The sequence below is a fragment of the Drosophila kikkawai genome, chromosome 2R (genome assembly GCF_030179895.1).
Source record: "Drosophila kikkawai strain 14028-0561.14 chromosome 2R, DkikHiC1v2, whole genome shotgun sequence".
NCBI classification, from domain to species: Eukaryota; Metazoa; Arthropoda; class Insecta; order Diptera; family Drosophilidae; genus Drosophila; species Drosophila kikkawai.
The window spans coordinates 11462266-11483515 of NC_091729.1; the positions used below are offsets into that span (position 1 = coordinate 11462266).

Below are 21250 nucleotides of genomic sequence, written 5' to 3' on the forward strand. Positions count from 1 at the left end.
ATGGGATTCTCGCATGTGGTTGGAGCGTTCTTTCTTTTCGGCAGTTATGCAATTCGCTGGCCAAAAAGGAATTTGCTAACTATACATGAGAATTTAACGTTATGTTGGGGCAAATGAGAGATGATGTGGGAGTTTTATAGAGGAGGGATTATGAAGCGCGCTTGGACTACAAAGAATGATGGGTTTTATATCGAATTGGATGATATTTTCAAAAAAAAATGTAGGTAAAAGTTGTACTCCACAGGTCACGTTTGTAGTTCTACTATAGTACTTTGGTACTTTAAAAAGGAACAAGTCAATAAAATGAATACTAGGATATATTAAGTCGGTATCAAACCGCATTGAAATTGTTTTTCAATAGGAAATAGTACTTACTATACTTTAAAGTTATTTTTAAAAAAGAAAGAAGAAAACTGCTCTAGAAATTCTCAAGATTAAACTCTTTAACACGATATATAGTCCCTCTAATATGTCTAATTGTTGGTCTAAAGTTAACTGAAGAGAATTTTGTGGTTGAATTGAAATAGCTTTATCTATAACCTTGGCTTTAAGTGTCTTTTAGATATTTTTGCTAGCTACACCGATATCTGTACTACTTTCATAATTAGTTCATAGTTTATTAACAATTTAAAGAAATTTAGAAAGTTATTCCTTAATAAACTTTTTAAACTCCTTTCAACTTTACTTAGATTCTAATACAAATTTGTTATTATAATGCTTAGAGCTCTTACCTTAAAACCAGTGAAGCAGCAGTCAAGCAATTTTTAACTCCCCATAATGAGCATATTAAAATTGCAAGCCATCATCCAAAATATTCTGGAAATGCAGCTCACAATCTGAGCAACCAAAGCAGAATCATCAGCATCCATCTAAGATATTCTCCTGGCTAATCGCTGGCCAAAGCCGAAAGTAATTATGAGGAGCTGCAGCTCCTGCACTTTGGAGTATAACGGAAATGCCGACGCACAGGACATCTGGCCTGCATTATCACAGAGGGAATACGAATACTGTTCCCAGTATGCTCTCCGGACAGATGCTCTTGCGCAGAATCAGCATCCACAGTTGTCAGTTTCAGTTTAAGGCTTTTATTGGGGTCTCCCGTGTGTGTTACGGCCACAACCAGTAGCTGGCAGCTCCTGTCAGTTGCGCGTCGGGCTCTTAACGGAACGGTTCACCAGCTCCGGAATGCGGTTGGCCCCGAGATCGAGTTTGTGCTAGAGAGTTATACTATCCACCACCTGCAGGTGTTTGGCGCCAAGCTGCCCATTTCGACTTTTTTTGCGCCGCAGAGAGACAAATTGTTTATCTTGTGTCAAGTGCTGTACGACGGCCACCCTTGGACCACTCCGCTCTGCCACCACTCGGCCCAACTCGACTCCCCTTTGGAGCTGTGAAAGTTTGTTGTCGCCATTGCCTCCGCAGCTCGACTCCGGTGTCGTTTTGTGGCTGCCGTCTGCGGAGTGCCAGTTGGAACCTTGCGGTTTTTGGGGGAGCCAAAATCGGATGACATTATCTCCCTGGGCTCTACTGCGGGCCGCAGGACACGGGAGCCAGGAGACAGGAGACAGAAGCCAGAAGTAGCGTGGCGCGGCGGCGAGACCGAAATTAAAAGCGAAACAAGGCGCCGCACCTTAGGCATGCATCTTTAATCAGGCGCCAATGAATTTGCGCGCCGTGGATCCGTGCGAAATGTTTACGGCGTATGAATAAGCAATGAAATAAGCGCTCGCGGGCATTTGTCATTTGGCAAAGTGAAAATTGAAGTGACTGTGAAAATTGAGACAAATGTGCGCCGCCAGCACCAGCCAGGATTAAGGTCTAGCCGAGCCAAGTCGAGTAGAGAGTGGAGAATCCGGGCATAATTTCTTCTTAACTAGGTAAATATTGGGTTTCGTTTGGGGCTCACGTACAACGTTCGACAGTAAATGAAATGTGTGAGGGGGCTTTTTCACACCTGTTACAACTTAATTACGGCTCGGCAAAGTAACTGAATTATTCACCTGGAATGCGGCTCGATGGCAGTATATTTGCCAAAGCAGAAGTACAAATAGCCAGCGGGGAAAATGTATGTGTCCGAGATGGTCCGAGGCAGACCTGGCTAATTCCCCCCGAGGCTGGCCCAAAAGGAATGGGAAGGGGAATGGGAATGGAATTCTGGGTATGTGGAAGCGGAGGAGTGGCAGTCATATAAACGAGAACGAATGAATGTAATTGCTTTTGATTTATCTCACTCTCACTCATCGCCGAAATGAAAGAAGGGAGCGAAGGGAAATAGAGTGGAAAGCCATTTATTTGGTGATTTCCGCCAAGACCTGCGCCAAATACAACAAATTCTGATAAATTATTACGAAGATGATTATTGATGAACACTAATATATTAAGTCAATGCGCCTGGGAACTGTAACTGTGGCTGTAACTGTGGCAGGAAACCTCAACTTCAACTTCAACCTGAACCTTAACCTCAACCTCAGCCCCCATCCCCAACCTCAACCTCAGCAGGTCCAACCTCAAACTAAGACGAAGACCGAGAGTGAGTTTGGGAACAAACCTTCCTTTGGTCGAGCACAAAATGGGGAAATGGAATTTGAAATCATAAAATTATTTATGAAGGAATGCCTGCGAGGGGCGAAGGGACCTTTGGCATTGCCTTTTTCGGGCTTGTGGCCAACTTATTCGAGAATAAAGGGAAAAGTTTAACTTTTTGCGGCTGAATTATACATCTAAATGTGTGTACTGCATATTTGGTGGCCCCGTATTATATGTGGGACACGTCTATGAATTTGTTTTCATTTGCCGGGTTAGGGTCCAGCTTAAAAGCGCAAACTTTGTTGGCTAGCTGGCTGGGATGCCCTCCCCCGGGAGACATAACTATTTTTGTGCTTCATTAGAAAGGGGAGAAGGCCATGAATTCGAGATTAGGTGTATATGATTAATGTTTGGAGCTGACCATGCCAAAGTTGGCAGATTTAAAATGCACACCCGCCGCATAAATCAATTTCTGAAATGCACTGCCATTCAGCTAGTGTGTCAGTATGTGTATGCATCGCAGCGGGATATCCGATTATGTGGCTCTGATAACCACATCGATTAATCAATGGCACTTTAATGGCTCTCTGCGCATTCCGTTCTGTGCAATCGCCAGATCAAATCAGGTCGAAACTGTAGATGGAACTGAAACTGAAGCTGGAGGTACTCGGGGCCTGGGCTTGAGCTTGTCGATTAAATAAACAAATTCTTCGAGGCTATCCTGGGCAGTTACCCCTCGCTCTGTAGCTACGCTTCGTTATTTTAGTTGAAAATACAATTCTATACTTTTGTGCACTCGAAGAAAAGGGTCTTTAGAGGTACTAGACAGAGTTAGAAAGTCAACAGTCTGAGAAAAGCTGACCAAATTGATTTTAAAGGAAAATAGAGAGTGGAATCAAGGTGGAAAATAAAAATATAATAAATAATAATAAGCATTAAGCGAAGGTTTTTCGAAAAATATGAAATAAAAAAGTTGCAACCCTCTTTCTATCTCCTTCGCACTCGCTTGAAGTGCTTAGTAATGTGTAGAACCTTGGGTTTGTGCTTAGGCTAACTCATAGTAAACTTTTTTAATGATTTTTTATTTGTAATTCCAAATTAACTTCCGAATTATTAAAAATCAATGCATCTTTATTTATAGAACCTTCATTTTTAAAATCTATTGAAATATTTCCTTAAGATTTGGAATGAAAAGATGCGCCATTTGAGACACAGGGTAAAAATATATAAAATATAAATATAATATACACCACAACAAAATAAATTCCCGAAAGCTGTTTTATTGTTTTCAGTTTTTCATAAACCAAAGAATTTTTTGCAACTACCAAAAAGTTGTATTTCCATATTGCTTCTATCGAGAGCCTCAAACGATCTGATACAATGTATACTGCAGCATGAAGCAATTTCAGGTTTCAATATTTTTTGCCCCCAAGCAACAACAGTGTATCCTTTACCGCTGAAAAAAAAATGTTTCCATTATTTTTTGAAATTAATTGGCCAACGCTTGTGAAACAATTTCCGGTCAGGAATTCCTCTAGCATTTAGGAGGCAAACACGGCAAAGGGGTTGTAATGGTGGCTAGATGAATAGAGGGATTGGCCTGGGGTTGGACTTGATTGGGGCTGGTTCCTCGCTGTTCCCTGGCTTTGAGGCATTTTGAATATTTCATTTTCGCATTTTAATATTGACCAACTGGTCAAATAAATTCGAGGCAAATAAATAAACGAGGAAGAAGATGGATTCTTCTTTCTAAATGGAAGATGAAAGGTTCGATGCCTTCTGCATTTGGTACGACGTCCTGCATCCACTGGCTGGGCGGGCCTACAACCCGGAACGGGTTGGGATTTATGGAAGCTGGAATGTTGACACAATGCCCAAATAATTCAAATGTTGTGCGAATCTGCTGAAATATGTTATACATTCATTTACATGCAGATCTGGGCCCTTCGGCTTTTAGACGGATTTGACACGTAGCTGTGGAAAATGCAGATACAGAATTCAAGTGGGCCCATTTCGCAGGATGAGCTGCAGGATGCGAGCAGGGCAGGAAATATACTATAAAGGGCGAAAGGGTGTGTGGAGCCACCCATCATCCCACTGGAAGGGTGGTGTTGCCACACGCTCTCTGTGTGGCAGCTTGTTTGTGTTGTATGTATTTGCATTTCCATTTGGTTTTTATTTTCCACTTTTTTATGTTGACTGTGACTGCAATATTCGCTTGAATAAATTATCCAGGTGGAGCCTTGTTCTGCATACCAAAAAGTTGGCAGAATATGCCACATATATCGGACTTTAAATCAAAGGCAGCAACGTAATTGTCTTCGATTGCCAGACGTTTGCCCAATTGGCCTTCAGGGGGGGAAGGGGAATACTTCTTAATTTAGAGAGAGTTTGAGGTATGGGGTGCCGAGCGGAACTTCCTGCAGGGTAACGCCATTAATTTGGATTACAATTTCATGTTTCATGAAGTGCCGCGCCCGGCAATCACGACTATCGCCGAAATCCCCTTCATTGTATTCAAATTTCTTTATCCCCTTATAATGTCCGTCCCAGTTTCCATAATGTCCCCGGGTTTACTCCCTCCGCCGCGCTCCCTTCCAGTCACTGTCGCCTTCTGCGTTCGCTTTATGGTTCATGTTCATGTCTTCTTTATCTAAATCATCCAACTGTGTAAATATTTGCCTCGCTTCCTGCATTCCATCCTCGTTATCCTTAAATCGTGCGTGCCGAGCTATACAAAGACAAGGCGAGTGCGAGCGAGAGCCAGAGGTTAGGGAGGAGCTCCCGAGGAGCGGCAAGGAATAAAGCAAACCAGCCAAGCGACCAACCCAACCCAGCAGACCCATCCAGCCGGGCTACCCTCCTCCATTCCGACGACCCGTCAACCCGCCGACTACTGACTGAGTGAACCGACCTACTCTATACTGGGTTAAATTTTGCATAAGAAACACAAGGCAGTCGCTGCACAGTGGCATAAGCTGGGCGGGCAGGCAGAAATTAGGTTAAAAATATAGAAGGTACTATATACGTGACTGCTAGAAAGCTGAAGAGGAAGTACATAGAGTTTTCAGAAAGATATGTATTATATATGTGAAAGCAAAAGGGATTCCTGAAACTAATTTATATATATAAAACATCGTTTGAGTTGAAGCTTTAATGAAAGTGCTAAGGGAATTTATAATATCCAGGTACTTATGAACCCTTTTTCTTCATTGGAGTTTTAAAATCTCTTAAGAAGGTACCTAAAAGTATGCAACAAAGAACCACATTTAGCGCTTAATTTGGTTTATTTGTAATATATTTCAGATAAGGTTAGGTTACCAAAAATTAAAGGAAACAGTACATTAAACTTAATATAAACTTCATAATTTTTGAAACCCAAAAATATAAAAATATTTGTAATATAACATTTTGTAGCATAGTTTTAGGCCTCAAGTTATTTTCTGTAGCAATATTACGCAAAGCATTTCTAGATAACATTTAAATATTCAACACAACTTAGTAACCAAAATAATATGATAAGCTGCATCGAAAACATTTACTTTGCGAACACAAACAATTCGCCGCTTCGGCCCCACTGTGCGTAATTCCAACGGTAAACAATAATCGCAGCATTAATCTGAAACTGCGCACAAATCCGTCAAACTTAGTGGCGAAAAGCGGGGAACTGAACTGCCAGAAGCCCGGGAAAACAAAAAACAACAACAGCAACAGCAGCAGCGACTAAGCCAAAGACAAAGGCAAACAAACATTGGCAGAGTTTTTGGATTTTTGGGACGACGCCTGAGCGTCGTCATTAATTTTAAGAACTTTAACCCACTTCCGCCAAGTCGTTATCGAGGCATCCATCAATTGTTGGCCAGGTGCTAGGGATCCGGCTTTAATTCCCGAAAAGCGAGACAAATAGTTCAAATCATCTTGAGGGGCAATTAAGCAGCGTGACTGAGTGTTTTATGGCACTGAAAATTATACGACTCTTTCAGGTTTTATGATTTCATGCCCAGACGGAGATCCTGAATGGGTCGCCCCTGATGCTCTTCCAGATTTAATGGGCCGTGCTGGCCAATTATAACCCCCAAGCACAAAGGATCGGGGTCACCACTTACGCTCCGACTGTCACACAAGTGCCTATCCATGCTGGAAAGATACTCTCATATGAGTTTAGTTTGTTTTGAATGCAGTGTCGGCAATATTTACTACTGACTGTGGGGGGAGGGAAACCGATACTCGACAGACAACACTCGAAATGAGGCCAATGTTTGGCTTTCGCAGATGGATGAATGTGCCGGGGATGAGCGTCAATCTTTGACATCACTGGAAGGCAGCTCCTGCTGAAACTCAATCCGCAAACAGAGAGAGAGAGAGATACAAAAGGCCAGAGATCACCGCTGCCGCAATCAATATTCATAAAGACTCGCCAAAGTTCACTCCACGGGGTTAGGCAAACTTTCGATTGTCTTCGGGGATATGCGGAAAAATTGCTGCCTTAGCCAACTTTGGCCCTTGGCTTATTTCATTATGGAACTTATCAACAGATTTGAGACAAAATTCTTTCCAGCGCCCCCCGTTCCCGCAGCTCGCAACTTTCATAAGTATTTACAATGTTGGGGCGTTTTTGTCAGCTGCATTATGATACAAATTTTACAAAGTTTCCCTTAAGCTTTTTACACGAGCTTACCGCAAGATGTCGGCTGATGGGCGGCCTCCGATCGGGGGAAGGAAGAGTGACTCCTGGTTTGGGGGGTGGCTCCTGGTCGGGCTGGCTTAGCTGAAAACTTGAAAGGGACGAAATCCCTTTGGCCTCAAACTATTATTACATGCTCATATAGATTATTCGCATTCTTTCACTTTGCAGTCAACCGCAACAAAAGCAACAAAGGATGGAGGCTAAAGCTGGCTTAAGTGCGCTCGAGGAAAGGTCCCTGAAAGGTTCAGGTATGTGGATTATATAATTGCCAACAACTGCCGGGAGTTGTGCGGCAGTTGATGACACAAAATGCTTGAGACGGCTCAGGTTAAGGATATCAGGCGGAGGGTTGATTCGATTCTGGCTAAGCGTTAACCTAACCGAAAAGCCAAGAGTTGTGACGGGGGGTTTTTTCAAGTAAATTGTTTTACTTTCAATTGTGGTGTGTGTGTAGAAATTCCTCTTAAGTAAATTGTGGTTTGCTGTATATAAATAGTAGATTTACTTAAGTTATTTGTTCTTAATTTTCTTATTTAAAATACAATACAAGTGGTTATGAATTTTTATAATTAAATTTTAAAATATTTTTTACAGTGATTGAAAATTAATAGAGTTAAATAATTGTTTCACAAAATAAAAACAAGACATAGGATCGTTAGAGTTTTAAAATCTCTTTAGAAGGTGTCTAAAAGTATGCAATAAATTATTAAAATGAGTGCCATATTAGGTGTTTTGTAGCATAGTTTCAGGCACGTTTTGAAAATGATTTCAAATCTCTAGTGATTATTATGGAAACCCCTGATATTTATCTATTTGAATTCCACCAAAAACCCAACCCACTTATTGAAAAGAGTTGTCTCCCACAACTCCCATGAAAGGACAAATAGTTTATGCTTATCTGCCGATTCAAACTTTCGATAAAGAGTGATTGAATCTTTTTCTTTTACGAGTATATCCTTTCTTTTTGGGCCAACCTTCCTTCCTTCGCTCTCTCCCTTCAACTGTCTTATAGTTCCAAAAGGCAGAGTATATCCCCGGCTAAGTCCGAATCGAATCTGAGAACGGAGCAAACGTAGGAGAAGCCACCACCAAGATTCTGTTTAACCATCAACCATCCCTCCTCTGCCCCATCTCCAGGCTTACTCGTAGCCCTATCCCATCCGCCCAGGCCAGACCACCTCCACCTCCATGTGTATATGCTCCGAGGGCATTTAGAAAACCCTGTGAATTTTTTTTCTGCTATTCCACCTTTTCGACTTTCGACTTGTTTACGCAAAAGTTAAGGAAGGACATAAAAGCGAGCGGGCATCCTGGCATCCGTCGTAAAAACTGTCGTCGTCACACTGGCTGATACCGATAGCAGCAAACACACACATATTTCTAGAAAAGGCACACGGAGCCGGGGGAAAATTTAATCATAAACACACAGCAGTCGATTACGTCATGTGCGAAAACAAAACTATTTGTCGTCTTTGCCTTTCATTTGAACTCGGAGCTCAGATCGACTCTAAACTCTGGAAACAGCTTAGCTTTAAAGGCTCGTGTCCTCGTACAATGAAATACAAAGAAATCAAAACGAGGGGAGGAATACGAATGCGAAAGCGTTGGGATATATCCATCAAAGCTGACTTTTGTAGCTGCCTTGCCTTTCCTTTGAATCTAATCCGAGCAATACTGGAAATTTAAAAAAACAAAAAAAAAGAAGCAAACCAAAAAAGAATGCCAACATTGGATTACAGATTGTCGCCGGGAAGAGACGAGAAATGAGCATAAAAAGGGGATATAATAAACAAGCAGAGTGGAGCGGCGGATGTTTAGACCGCCCCATACCAGCATCCTCAGCATCTCCACCCAGGACCCCCAGAAACCCACTCCACCACCCTCCTCCTTGGAACATGTAAGCTTCTGGGCAAAAGTTGAGTTTTTTTTTTTTGTCGGTTGTTTCTCTTTTTTTTATGATTATTTTTACTTTTGTTTCGGCTAACGAGACGCATTCCGTGGTAATCCGTCCCCAGGGAAATGTTAAACCCCAGGCGGAGTGGGGCAGTGAGGAGGAGGAGGTATCATCCTGGTGGTGTCCTGTCGAAAATCGCTTAAATGGACCATCAATGGTTCGGCCACGAGCCGAGAAATTGCCAAGGACATTAACACTGACAAAATGTTGATTAAACTGGCAGCCGCTTTGGGCCATATTGAAATGGCCACCGGTCAGTGGAAAGAGGAAACAAGAGAGGAGAGAAGGGAAAAGGAAAGGGAACAGGCAAATCTCTTCACTTTGAAATTGAATAATTTGCACATATACATTCATACACTTGACTCCCACGTGACCTTTGCCCGAGGCCACACAGAGAACAAAACATATGTACATATTTACAGGTTTCGAAGTGTATATGTACATAATCGAGGGATCTAGATGTCACTAGAGATAAAAAGTTATGCAATCTTGGTTATTAAATTGGTTATTTTCTATTAATTCAAATAACTGAATATTTTAGTGTCTTAATTTTTCCAATAACTTGTGTAAAAGTCATCAAGAAAAACCTTTTTTTATAATAATTCCATGAAAAATTGAATAATATAATTTTAAAGATTACAAAAAAATATGATAGTTCATTTAAATAAAATAAAATATAAGTAACCTAAAAGGCTGTTAGAATTCTTAAGCTATAATATTTACCTTAAACCTCCTGCTCAACTGCAAAACCATCACGTCTTCCACGTGCTTTGCCTCCTTCGTCCTTGTTAATCGCTAGAGAATTGTGGAGAAACCCCGAGACAGCGTAAAGTAGCAGCCGAGAAATATAATAAGTATATTTTGTGTCAAACTTGCGAAAGCCCCAAAACTTTTGTTTCGAATTCTCAACAGACTTCTGTCACAGACACCGGCGATATTGTCGAAATTTGTTTCTCTCCGTGCAGCCAGGTGCCAGGGGGTTGGGGAAAATAAAAGGGTTATATATCATGCCCAAGACAGCGTCATCGCTCTGAAGAGGGTTTTTCCAAGCATTTTCCAGCCGAGTGCTGGGGTCGTGGATCGGGGATCGGGGGTCGAGGGTGCTGGCTCAAGTGCCTGCCCCCAAGGCGGCGACTAAGGAAAAGTCCAGAGTCCAGAGCCCATAGCCAGGACAGTGTTTTCCGCTTTTCCGGACGAGCAAATGACCCGGAAAGTCCAAACGAAGGCGGCGCGCAAAAGGAAAATACGGAAAATATGGCAACTGGCATCGGGCATTGGCAAACACAGAGAAAGAGAGAGAGAGCGGCAACAAAAAGTGGCAACGGAAACAATTGCAGTGACTGGGCAAATGTTTAGCAACCTGCCCCGCGGGAAAGGGAAGCCAGGAAGCTGGAGGAAATGCCAAGGAATCCCAGGAAAAACCAAAGCAAAAGGGGAAGGAAATGTCAGTTGCTAAAGTCCATGCCCTGTGTCCCGTGTCCCATGTCCTGTGGCTGCGGCCGGTTGATATTTAAATCAGATTTACGCCATCAACTGTTTAGCTAAGTGCTTCCCCCCCATTCAGAACTTGAAGCGATGCCAGGACTCCGCTGCAATGAGGGGGAAAAAGCATAGGAGATGCGGAAATCCAGGTGGCCTGAAATGCATACCTAATTACGTTAATGGTCGTGCTGGCCATAAATTAGTGGAGATTAGGCGGCGCTGGCCAAATTCGCTCGCACCTTCTGGCCAGAAACCAGAGCCCAGAACCTAGAACCGAAACGTTGCCAAATTGAACAGGGCTGAAAGCAAACTGAAAGTTCCCTCCATGCTGGTATAGTTATTGTCAGAGAGAGAAAAGAGGGCTGTGCGAACGAAAAGTAATTATTATCATTATTATTGCTCTTTCGAGCGGCCAAGGTAAATCAATAAATTTGCATAATCATTGTGTAAAAGACCAATTAATGGCGCTTTAAATGCAAGATGGGTATGGTTATTTTTACCAAACGACGGAATTTCGATTCGCAATGGACCGCGTCAACGACAATTGTGAAAATATCATTTAATTAAAACAAATATGCCTAGATTATTTCAAATTAAAGCGAAAGCGAGAGTGAAAGCATTTTGCCAAGCTGGAAATTTATTAAAGTAAAAAGTTATTTCAGGCGAATTTAATTGCCGTTGAAACAGCGCTAATTGAAAAGTGTCCCCGGGGCCGAGGGAAGAACAACAAGACAACAACTTTTATGGCTCTGTCTCTGACTCTGGCTTTCCCCTCGAATAATCAGTACAAACAATGCCGAATGAAATGGAAATTAATCTAATTTCTGTGGGACAAGTGGCCAGAGCGAGAACACAGATATCCTTTTAGGCATCCCAGCCTAGCTCAGCTTCGACTGATGAGCGTAATTAATCAAGCAGGCAGCCTGAATTCTATTCCCTGGGGCAAATATCTGTTTTCCTTTTGAGCCAGCATAAATATTATGGCGGCACCAATGCCAAACAATTAAAACAGATCTGCGCTTTTCACCTACTTGCCAGTGCCCGAAATAGCAACTGTCTCTCTCTCTACCACTCACCTGGCAGGATGGGGTCCATCAGAGTGCTCTTTGCTGACAACTGCCAGCTACTTATGCATGTTGCTGCCACTGACAAGGCACTGCCGGTGAGACAGTAGCAAAGGGCCGCCTGCAAGGAGCAGGGCTTGCAGGTAAACAGGTGGAAAACAGGTGGAGCGGCTGCCCCAGACGGGGCCAGTGCCTGTGGTGTCCTGCAGTTGACAAACACTAAAAGGAAATAGCCGGAAGTTCATGTAATTCTGTCAATAAGTCCCTTGTGACTTGATTTAGTCTTTTGTACTAAATAAACATTATTATGCTATATTATTTATTTATTTATTATTTTATTACCAGCTTAACCATTATTTTTCAGCTAGAAAAAGTCCAGATTGTCACCTTCAGGTGCATGCAAATGTTGCATTCCTTGCAAAAGGCAACGACAAAAGGTGTTAAGAAAGCCATTTCGCCTGCTAATGAGTGACGATGCCTTGGTGTGTGTGTGCGTGTGTGGCTCTGTGTGTGTCTCAAGGTGTGAGATGGTGTGTGTCTTTCTCGCTTTCGCCTCCTGTTTGTGTTTGTGTCCCCGTGAGTCCTTGCCAAGACTTGAGCCTGAGCTGAAGAGCAAACAAAAATGTTTTCATGTTTGGGCCTGTCAACAGATTTATCCAGCTGTCCCCTTTACCCCCCCGCCCCCTGCCCTCTGCCCCTTTTTTCGGTTTGTATTTGTTTGTGTGCGCGTGTGTGTGTGTGTGCAAAAGCATTTTGCTTAATTAGTTACAAACAGCTGAAACTGAGAGAGAGAGAAAGACCATAAGCAGGTGAGGAGAGGAAGTCGCATCCATAGCTGTCTTTAAGGCTCCGCCAAATGTTTACAAAACATCGCTGCGTCTGCTGCGGGCAGCTAAAGATACAGATATAAGATACCAAGGTACCAGATACAATTTACGGGTAGGTGCGAATGTGCTAAGGATGCAGGATCTCTCTGTGTGTGTGCGTGTGAGTGGGTGACACAAGTCAGCTCGAGATAATCCGATGAACTCGCCGACTGTAGCATACTTATGAGGGCAGCTGGCACAGGGAATAGTGTGGGGATAGAGTGAGGAATATATATAGTTTTATTCACCTGATAGCGCCGAGGAAATGAATGGAGGCAACGTCGAGAAGTTCCACACAATTTCAGTGCTTGAATTGCAACATTAAATACATTTATTTTAACAGGTGTGAGGAGAAAGCGAAACGGTTTTGGCTCTTGCTTAAATATATATATGAATGTATCACGTTAGGGATTTAAAGTCACTAAATTTAAATGCAAATGCAAATTTATAATCAAGTGGTACTTCTCTTTTAAATTGCGAAAAACAGTTGCACATATACCATATATCTTTAAAAATAGATTTTACAAATATTCACTCATCTATAAAATATTAAATTTCTCTTTATTAATATTGAATTTTACCTCAAATAAGCTTCGGTTTTTAAACTATTTCAGACTCAGTTTGTTTTCAAAATATCCATTAATAAATACATCCATTTTGCATGAGTCACGCTTGACTTTAATATTAATTTATAATTATTTTAGTCACTCATTTTTCCCCAATTTATATGTAGATTCTGCAGCATTTTGCAGCTTCAATAACTTGACCTAATTATCGTTTAATTGAATAAAATTGATGTATTGCTATGTGACTCTACAAAACTCATTTATTTTATGTTCAGAATATCAAGTTTGCTTTTTTAATATATCTCCTAGTAACATTTACCTGACATTTTAAATCCAGAAAATGCCTTAAAAAGGTTATTTAAAGTTTTTCCCTAAACAAATACTAACATTTTGATCCAAAGTGAAGTATTATTTTACTTTCAATATGTATTTACAAATATTTTTACTCCCTGAATCTTATTTAAAATAAAAGGGAATATATTCTTGGTTTAGTTAAGCTCAAGACCTGCTGCACTTGTTATACTTTCCCCCCAATATTCTCAAGAATTCCCAGCTTTGTATTAAATTACACATTTGAGCGTTAAGGTAAAAGGAAAGTGTAATTATTTTTTTATGGGAAAAGTCAGACTACCATTTGTTATTGCTTACATTTTATACTATATTATTTCTGAAACACTAGAAGCAAGCAAAAGGCTTTACCAGTGGAACTGGGCTATTAAATTGCTTATTTTCTGGACCCCCTGACTGTACCTCCGCCCTCAATAAAGTTAAATTACTCGTTTAATTACACGCCCATTAAGCCGAATGCATTTTCCTGTTTGCCTTCCCGCAGAGAAACTCAAAATGCTGGACATCACACGCGACAAACCGGTGAAGGTGGCCGTCAAAGTGGCGGTGCCGGTGCGAGATCACCCCAAGGTAAGTGGAAAACTGGCAATGGAAAAGGTGGAGCAACATTTTCATTGCATTTCCCTTTATCCGGCCGCCACGCAGTTCAATTTCGTGGGCAAGCTGCTCGGACCCAAGGGCAACTCGATGAAGCGGCTGCAGGAGGACACCATGTGCAAGATGGCTGTGCTGGGACGCGGCTCGATGCGGGACCGCCGGAAGGAGGAGGAGCTGCGCGCCAGCGGCGACAGTCGCTATGCCCATCTCTTCGAGGACCTGCACGTGGAGATCTCGACCTTTGCCGCTCCGGCGGAGGCCCATGCCCGGATCGCCTATGCACTGGCGGAAGTGCGACGCTTCCTTGTTCCGGTGAGTCTGCCTTTATGGGACTTCAGTGGGGACATGGGACTTGGCTTGGACCTTCTTTTTTTTTGGGGCACAAGGCCTTCCCTTTCGGCATTGTTTGTGTTTAATACCCATTAATGATTCAAGTTTTCGGCCGCTCCATGGCCAGCAGGCAAATGAGCATCTTAAAGTTTGCCAAGACATGGAGCTTAAAGTTATGGCAGCGAGGAGTGCACTTGCAGAAAAATATATAAAAATGTGTACGTTATAATTGGCTTATAAAATGAATATTTAAATTAAATAGTTAAAAAACATTTTCCAAATATTTCCAGCAGGATTCATAGCCTGATCAGCGATAGAAGATATTATTTTGTCGCCAAACTAAGAATATCTTTTACATTTAGAAAGAAAAATCATTTTTAATATTCTTTGCTTTGTTAAAATCTTGAAAATATAATTGTTATTTTAAGAAAGAGTTGAATTTTAAAATACAAATTATATTAATTAAATTGAGAAAAGTTAGGATACACAATACCTCAAAATTCTTTAAACAAATTCTTCACAACTTATGTTGGAGGGGGGCGGCTTTAAGCTGAAATGCACTCGAAATAAGAACACGGAGACTTGACGGGGTTTTACGCGACGTGCGTCGATGTTTATTAGTAGAAGGAGTAATTGGTACTAAATATACAAAGGAAACTAATGCTAGGGAGAGCGGATTGGAAGCTCTAGGACTGGAAGTCCGGAGGAAGAGGGAGAGAAAAGGAGAGCGTTCCTCCCGAAATTGAGCGCCTTTCTGGCGTGAACAACTTATTTATATTTTAACTCTTTTAGTTTTTAACCTCTTTTAGTTTCCCAAAATTTAAGGCACTTGACTCCAAGCTTGAGGTAATTATAAACACAAGATTTTTAATTTTTGAAGTGTTTGCTTTCCTTGAAATATATTTTGTACAAAGTCATGCTAAAGGGTCCCAACTTCCAAAAAGAATTTTGTTTTTTTTTTTTATAAAAGTTTTCTTCACTCGCTGACGACTTTAATTAAAGGCGAATTTGCGAAAGTCATGGGAAAACTGTTTGGTGAGTGTAGAAGGACTGGCGGAGTCCTGCAGTCCTGAAACACTGCGGACTTGTACTCCTCCAAGGTTGTGCTCGTTATCGACTTCAGCTTCCGTGTTGCCCCGTGTTCGCGTGGCTTGCAGCGCGGGTTTCCTGCTCGCCGCGCTCGCTGACTAAATTGCATTGTGCTGTAATTACATTTGCCACCCACACCCAGTCGCACTCGACTGTGCCACGCCCACTCCTCTGGCACTGGCTGTGGCACTCCCTTTTTGCCACTTCCTCTTGGCTTGGAAACTTGGCTGGCATCTTCCTCTGTCCATTGTGTGGCGCTCGACACGCCATCGCCATTGCCATCGCTATAGCCATCGCCATCGCCATCGCCATCTTGTGGAGCCATCGTGTGTGAGGGGGACTTTGTTATTCCCCTCCCACTTGCCTTTTGGAGCTTGCTCCTCCACTTGAGACACAAATGTTAACCGTTTACTATCTGCAGCCAGCAGACCGGGATATGGGCATTCCGTAGTACTGGGAAGGACCACGCCGCGGCACGGTGCGGCACGTCCTGGGCATCATCCTCACTTGCCCGGCGCCGGCATACTTTATTTATACATCTTCTTTAAGATGCAAGCAGAATTGTGGGGAGTGGACATGGAGCAATTTAAAAGGAATGCCAGGGCATCTATCTGGGTTGCAGCACCCGCATCCGTGAGATACTCGGAATTATAAATGAGCACAATGTATCCAGCTTATTGCAAATTATGCTTTAAGACCTCGCTTTGATCTATGTATAATTCGCCACAAAATTCAATTCGCACCTCCCCACGTGATGAGGCATTGTTTTGAAGCCCGGATCCCCTCACATCTGCCAGAAAGCGATGCCAAGTTTGGGGCCCCGGGTGTAATCTAATATATTGACATCCTGGCCGACCTTTGACTGGCAGCTGTTGGCAACATGAAAACTGTCTCCTGGCCGGGCTTTAGACCCTCTCGTGCTACGCCCCTCTGAGTTATTCCGATCTGATTACACACGACGAAAATTTGCATAGAAATTATTTGATATCTCGAGCGTAGATACAGATATGGGGGAGAAGATATGGAGGTGCAGAAAGCAGAGACTGTTTCAATTTAGATAAATTGCTGGGGTTACTTTGAGGTGCGGGCGCTGGCAGTCCCTGCAAATCTCATCTGTGACACATTTAAGCTTGAGCCACCTGGCGGGAAATTGTTTATGGCATCTGCAATCAGGATTTATGTTCGCCAGCGACAGTGCCAATGCCAGTGCCATAAAAATGCCGCCCCATGCGACAGTTCCTCAGGTAGTAAAATGTAATGAAATAGATACATGTGCTGTGTGCGATTCGTTTGCAAATTCAGAGATATTCATAAACGAGTTAGTTGGTTAATGGGGTTGGTGAAATGTGTATCCACCGGCCTGGCGTTTCCTGTATACAGACTGCGTGTACCTATCGCAACCCACTCGAAGACCCACCCAACTTACCGCCACCCACATAATTGCATTAAGCACTCACAGATACTCAGATACATATACCCCATCCGTAAACCAGATGTGTGTATCCCGGGGCCAGGACGGAATCCGCCCAAGGGGTGTTCCGCGGACGACACACGAAACGTGGCTGCGCACAAACTTTTAATTGACATCCAATAAAATTCGCATTTATTGCAAGCGGCGGCGACGGCGGCCAGAGAAACGTGAATTAAATTTAATTGCTCGATTGAGGTGTTCCTCTGGGTGCACAACTAATCCCAACGGGAAAGGGCAATCCCTAGGTAGTAGTTGCATTGAAGTGCCCTACCCCTTTCAATACTTTTACTTAATTAATTAAATGATTAAGTATTTAATATAAGGTTTAAAGAAAGAGAAAAGCTTGAGCTCAAATCTCTAGCTCTCGTTGTCGTTACTCGTCGGTTTGTTCTTGGGTTTCTCCTCGTTCCGCAATCATACAGGTAGTCCAGACTCGTCACATTTACTCGCCGTTTTAACTAGTTGTCGTAATTCGCTGTATTTACCCGTCAAATGTCTATGTTTTATTTGGTGATCGTATTTACTCGTCGATTTTGGTTGTCGAAATTTAAGAGATTTTTACTCGTCCTTTAATCCCCGTTTGCTCGTCTTTCTCCTTTTATACTCGTCGTCTTTACTCGTCATTTTGATCAGCGAATGCTCTTTTTTTGTTATCTCTACAATTTGTTTTTATCTCTTAAATTATAATATCTGAAAGGGTATACATTTAAGACCTATTCCATGTTTACCTTTTTTAATTAAACCTCGAAATTCCTCTGAAGTGGCCAATTAAATCATAAAATATAAAATCTTAACACAAGGCAAACTCGTTCTGTTTTTTAACCCCACAGGATTACCATGACGACATTCGCCAGGAGCAAATGTGGGAGATGCAGGCGCTCACGTCCACGCCCACGTTGGGCACTCATTCCCTGGACGACTCCCAGAGTCCCACCATCAATGCCAGTAATCAGGGAGCGGGCGCCACCACCTCCTCCTGCAGCGGCGGCAGCGGGCGTGGCCTGGGCGGAGGACTGGCCGACATGGACACGTCCAACGATGACAAATCGGACGTCGACGCCAGCGGCATGGAGTGCCTGTCCACTGTCGACAAGCTCGACTGCTCGCCCACTTGCGTTAGCCTGGGCATAGCCGGGATCACCAGCATCAGCACCACCAGCTCCGAGCACCCGCATCCGCACCAGCATTCGCACCACGCCCACCTGCACCCAGCCCATGCCCATGGACACCACCAGCAGCCCCAACAGCAGCAGCAGCAGCAGGCGCACCACCACAATCAGCAGCATCATCACGGCGCTAGCCACCAGGCGCACTTCCACCAGCTGCTGCAGCATGCCCACGGCGGAGCCAGTGCAGCGGCGGCGGCTGCCTGCGGGGAGCATCTCTCCGGACAGGCGACTCCGGCAACAGCGGCAGCATGTAAGTGGACTCCTCCGGCAGCCCAGTGGCTTAGCTGGCAGCTCGACTATTAATTGGAAGTTACGGCAGCCACTGAAAGGCCAATGAACATAATCCAGCTCCAGCCGAGAGTTGGGAAAATTACAGCTTGGCCTCAGTGGGGGGTTTTTGTGTTTTAAGAGAACTTTAAGATACAAATAATGGGTGTTACATGGATATATGGCACTGCAAGATTTTCTACTTTAATCAAAGCTTAAACCATTTATTTACTTTAATCAAATGACAAGAGTTAGAGTTTTCTGTGATTTCAACGAGTCACCTCCAAAGAATCCCCCATTATAACTCTTTGAGTGTCCAAAATTGACCAATATAATCATGAGAATGTAGATTCCATGGGGATAATTAATCTAAAATTGCATTGTGCTACTTGGTTTGGTGCCATTGTTCGACGCAATCCTCCAGCTGCCACTCACCGCCCTCTTTCCCTTTTGTCCGGCATCAATCCATCCACAGTGCACACCACAGCCATGGCAGTGGCATTGCAGCATCAGCTGACAGCTGCTGGAATTGGAGGACTCCTAAAGCCGGCCACCGGAGTGGGCGCCACCATGGCCGGCCTGCCCACCAACCAGGCGAGTGCCAGTGCGTTGCAATTGTCCGGCGATGGGGGGGAGGCAGCCGCATCCGCTCTGACGCTTCTGGAGCCACCAGGAGCCGCCCTCCTGCATCCTGCGCTGCGAAATGTCAAGACCATCAACATAGGTGAGTGGAGAGAGTGGAGTGGAGCTGATGCCGTGGCTTCCAGTGACTACTAATCACGGTCAGTGCCAGTCTGTGGAGTCTCAAAATCCTAGCAATTTTCTCCTTTCCTGCTTAATTACGTTTTAAGGGATTTTAATTTCGATTCTTCCTAACTCTGCTCTCTGTGCCACAGGTGGCGGTTTGGGCAGGAAGCGCCCGCTGCTGGGGGTGCCCCGCTCCGGAATGAATCCCACCAAGCGGACGGTGATGAGCCTGCTGGCCAGGGCCAAGAACTCGCAGGCGCTGCACTCGGTCCGCCAGCCGATGGTCACCGCGGCCAGTTTCGCTGAGTGAGTTGCCGTTGACCCACAGAAAATCCCCTGTACTCGGAGAGTTAGGAGAGCGCTGGCAACCAGGCACTCATTGCTTTCCGTTGCAGACCCTTGCAGATGCTGACCTCGCCGTTCATCATACCGCACCAGGGCGTGGAGCAGCCGATCCTGGCGCTGCCAAAGGAGAGCCTGGCCCAGGGCGTCTAACCCAGTGACCTGCTCCACCTGCGGCTGCCCAGATAGACCAATCTGACCGATATCCACCTGCCCCGCCTACACCGGCTCCGAGGCCGGCTCTGACACTTCAAGGAAAAGCGAGAATCTCGAGGAGATTGCCGAGTTTTACTAGACGACGACGACGACGACGTTTGTGTGTGTAGTTGAGGCGTACTTTCCACGTAGTAAGGCTATATATATACCGATCTTTAGGGACTAACTGTGAACTTATCCGAGCGAAATCTCGAGCTCGTGCTACACGATTTTATTTTTTACAGAGAATAAACGGAGCGTATATTTGCAATGCGATGTTTTATTTCCACAGAAGCCAAAATTAAACACACAAAAAACGAAAATGTTCGATTTAATGGAACAGAGTTTAAACTTTAAACAAATTGAAACCTAAAATTAGTGTCAAATTAAAGAGAGCAACTTCAATAGAAATAAATGTAAACGCAATTACTTTAAACAAATTACTTTAACTAAATATACACACAAAATACGAATGCAAAAGAGAGAATGCAGAAACCCAAGAACACGAGTACCATTAAAGATATATATACAATACATACGAACACGTATACAAGCATATACAGATATATATATACATATATATATATAAATATATATATGTGTGTGTACTTAAATCTATATTAACTTAAGATTAAACCAAACAAAACTACTAAATTAATGAGATAATACAATAATTTTAAAGTATTTTAACAGCCACAAAACGAAGACAAAGTCGAATATCGGAAGTCGAAAACAAAAACCCAATACCTTAAACCTAGAACCTTAAACCGAAACGAAATGAAATTAGAGGGATATATAGAGACCGTTGAGATAGTAACCCCGATCAGAGAGATCCCACCGCCTTCAGCTTGCGTTGCCTGATTGATAGATTGATTGATAGATTGATTGATTGATCCACGTTGAGTCCCCTCAGATCCAGAGCCACAGCTGATAGATATGATAGATAGTTCGGTTTCAGTTTTAGAACGGAAAGTTTCAGAACATCGAAAGCAGCAGCGATCGCCTAGAGAGTTATATTTTTGTGTTCCAATTCAGATACAGATTCAGATTCCGAACATATATACACGCACCTAGGGATAATGTACGGATGGTAGGAAAAAAGGGTCTTTGGTCTGAGTCACTGCAAATACATGGAATTGGAATATAGAGATACACCTTCAAGCTAAGGAATTTGATCCGATCGAGCACCTGACCCCCGCTCAAAGAGTAAGGAACTACCAGTAGCTCCTACTCCTCCTCCTCCGAACCCTCCAGCAGCCAATTGCTCACCTTAGCCCCCAGTTACTTCGTTGACTGTGCACAGCCCACATAGTACATACATAGGGATAACCGATATACAATAACAAGCATTATTCAGTAAATGTTCACAGAAAGTTTAATCAAAACCAAAACAAAACCAAAGTATTTACAAGAGTAAACGTAAAGTTAAAGTAAAATTATTGATGTTCAAAGAATGCAAATCCGTGAAAAGTCCTACTCATTGTCATTAAATGTAGATGTCAAATATGCGAAGCAAATTAAATAATTAAACCCAGTCTTAAATGTGACAC

At 43.2% G+C, this 21250-nt stretch overlaps 1 protein-coding gene across 2 annotated transcripts; it reads left to right on the plus strand.

Moving 5' to 3' along the window:
• The first annotated feature begins 1163 nt into the window (after window positions 1-1163).
• Window positions 1164-20305, plus strand: LOC108077973 (RNA-binding protein asd-2). Of its 2 annotated transcripts, XM_017171516.3 has the most exons (8): window positions 1164-1877; window positions 7382-7461; window positions 13978-14063; window positions 14139-14402; window positions 17811-18399; window positions 18892-19140; window positions 19313-19469; window positions 19559-20305. In XM_017171516.3, exons 2-8 carry the CDS (start codon window positions 7407-7409, stop codon window positions 19656-19658), a joined length of 1500 nt encoding a protein of 499 aa, XP_017027005.2. In that variant the 5' UTR covers window positions 1164-1877; window positions 7382-7406; the 3' UTR covers window positions 19659-20305. The 2 variants fall into 2 exon arrangements, with proteins under 2 accessions (XP_017027005.2, XP_070140805.1); XM_070284704.1 differs by lacking the exons at window positions 1164-1877; window positions 7382-7461 and adding an exon at window positions 8668-9110.
• The last annotated feature ends 945 nt before the right edge of the window (window positions 20306-21250 follow it).

Coding starts and splice junctions, on each gene's coding strand:
- LOC108077973 (XM_017171516.3), top strand. CDS start 7,407: ATGGAGGCTAAAGCTGGCTTAAGTGCGCTCGAGGAAAGGTCCCTGAAA. Junction 14,403..17,810: donor TGCGACGCTTCCTTGTTCCG/GTGAGTCTGCCT, acceptor TTAACCCCACAG/GATTACCATGACGACATTCG. Junction 18,400..18,891: donor TCCGGCAACAGCGGCAGCAT/GTAAGTGGACTC, acceptor ATCCATCCACAG/TGCACACCACAGCCATGGCA.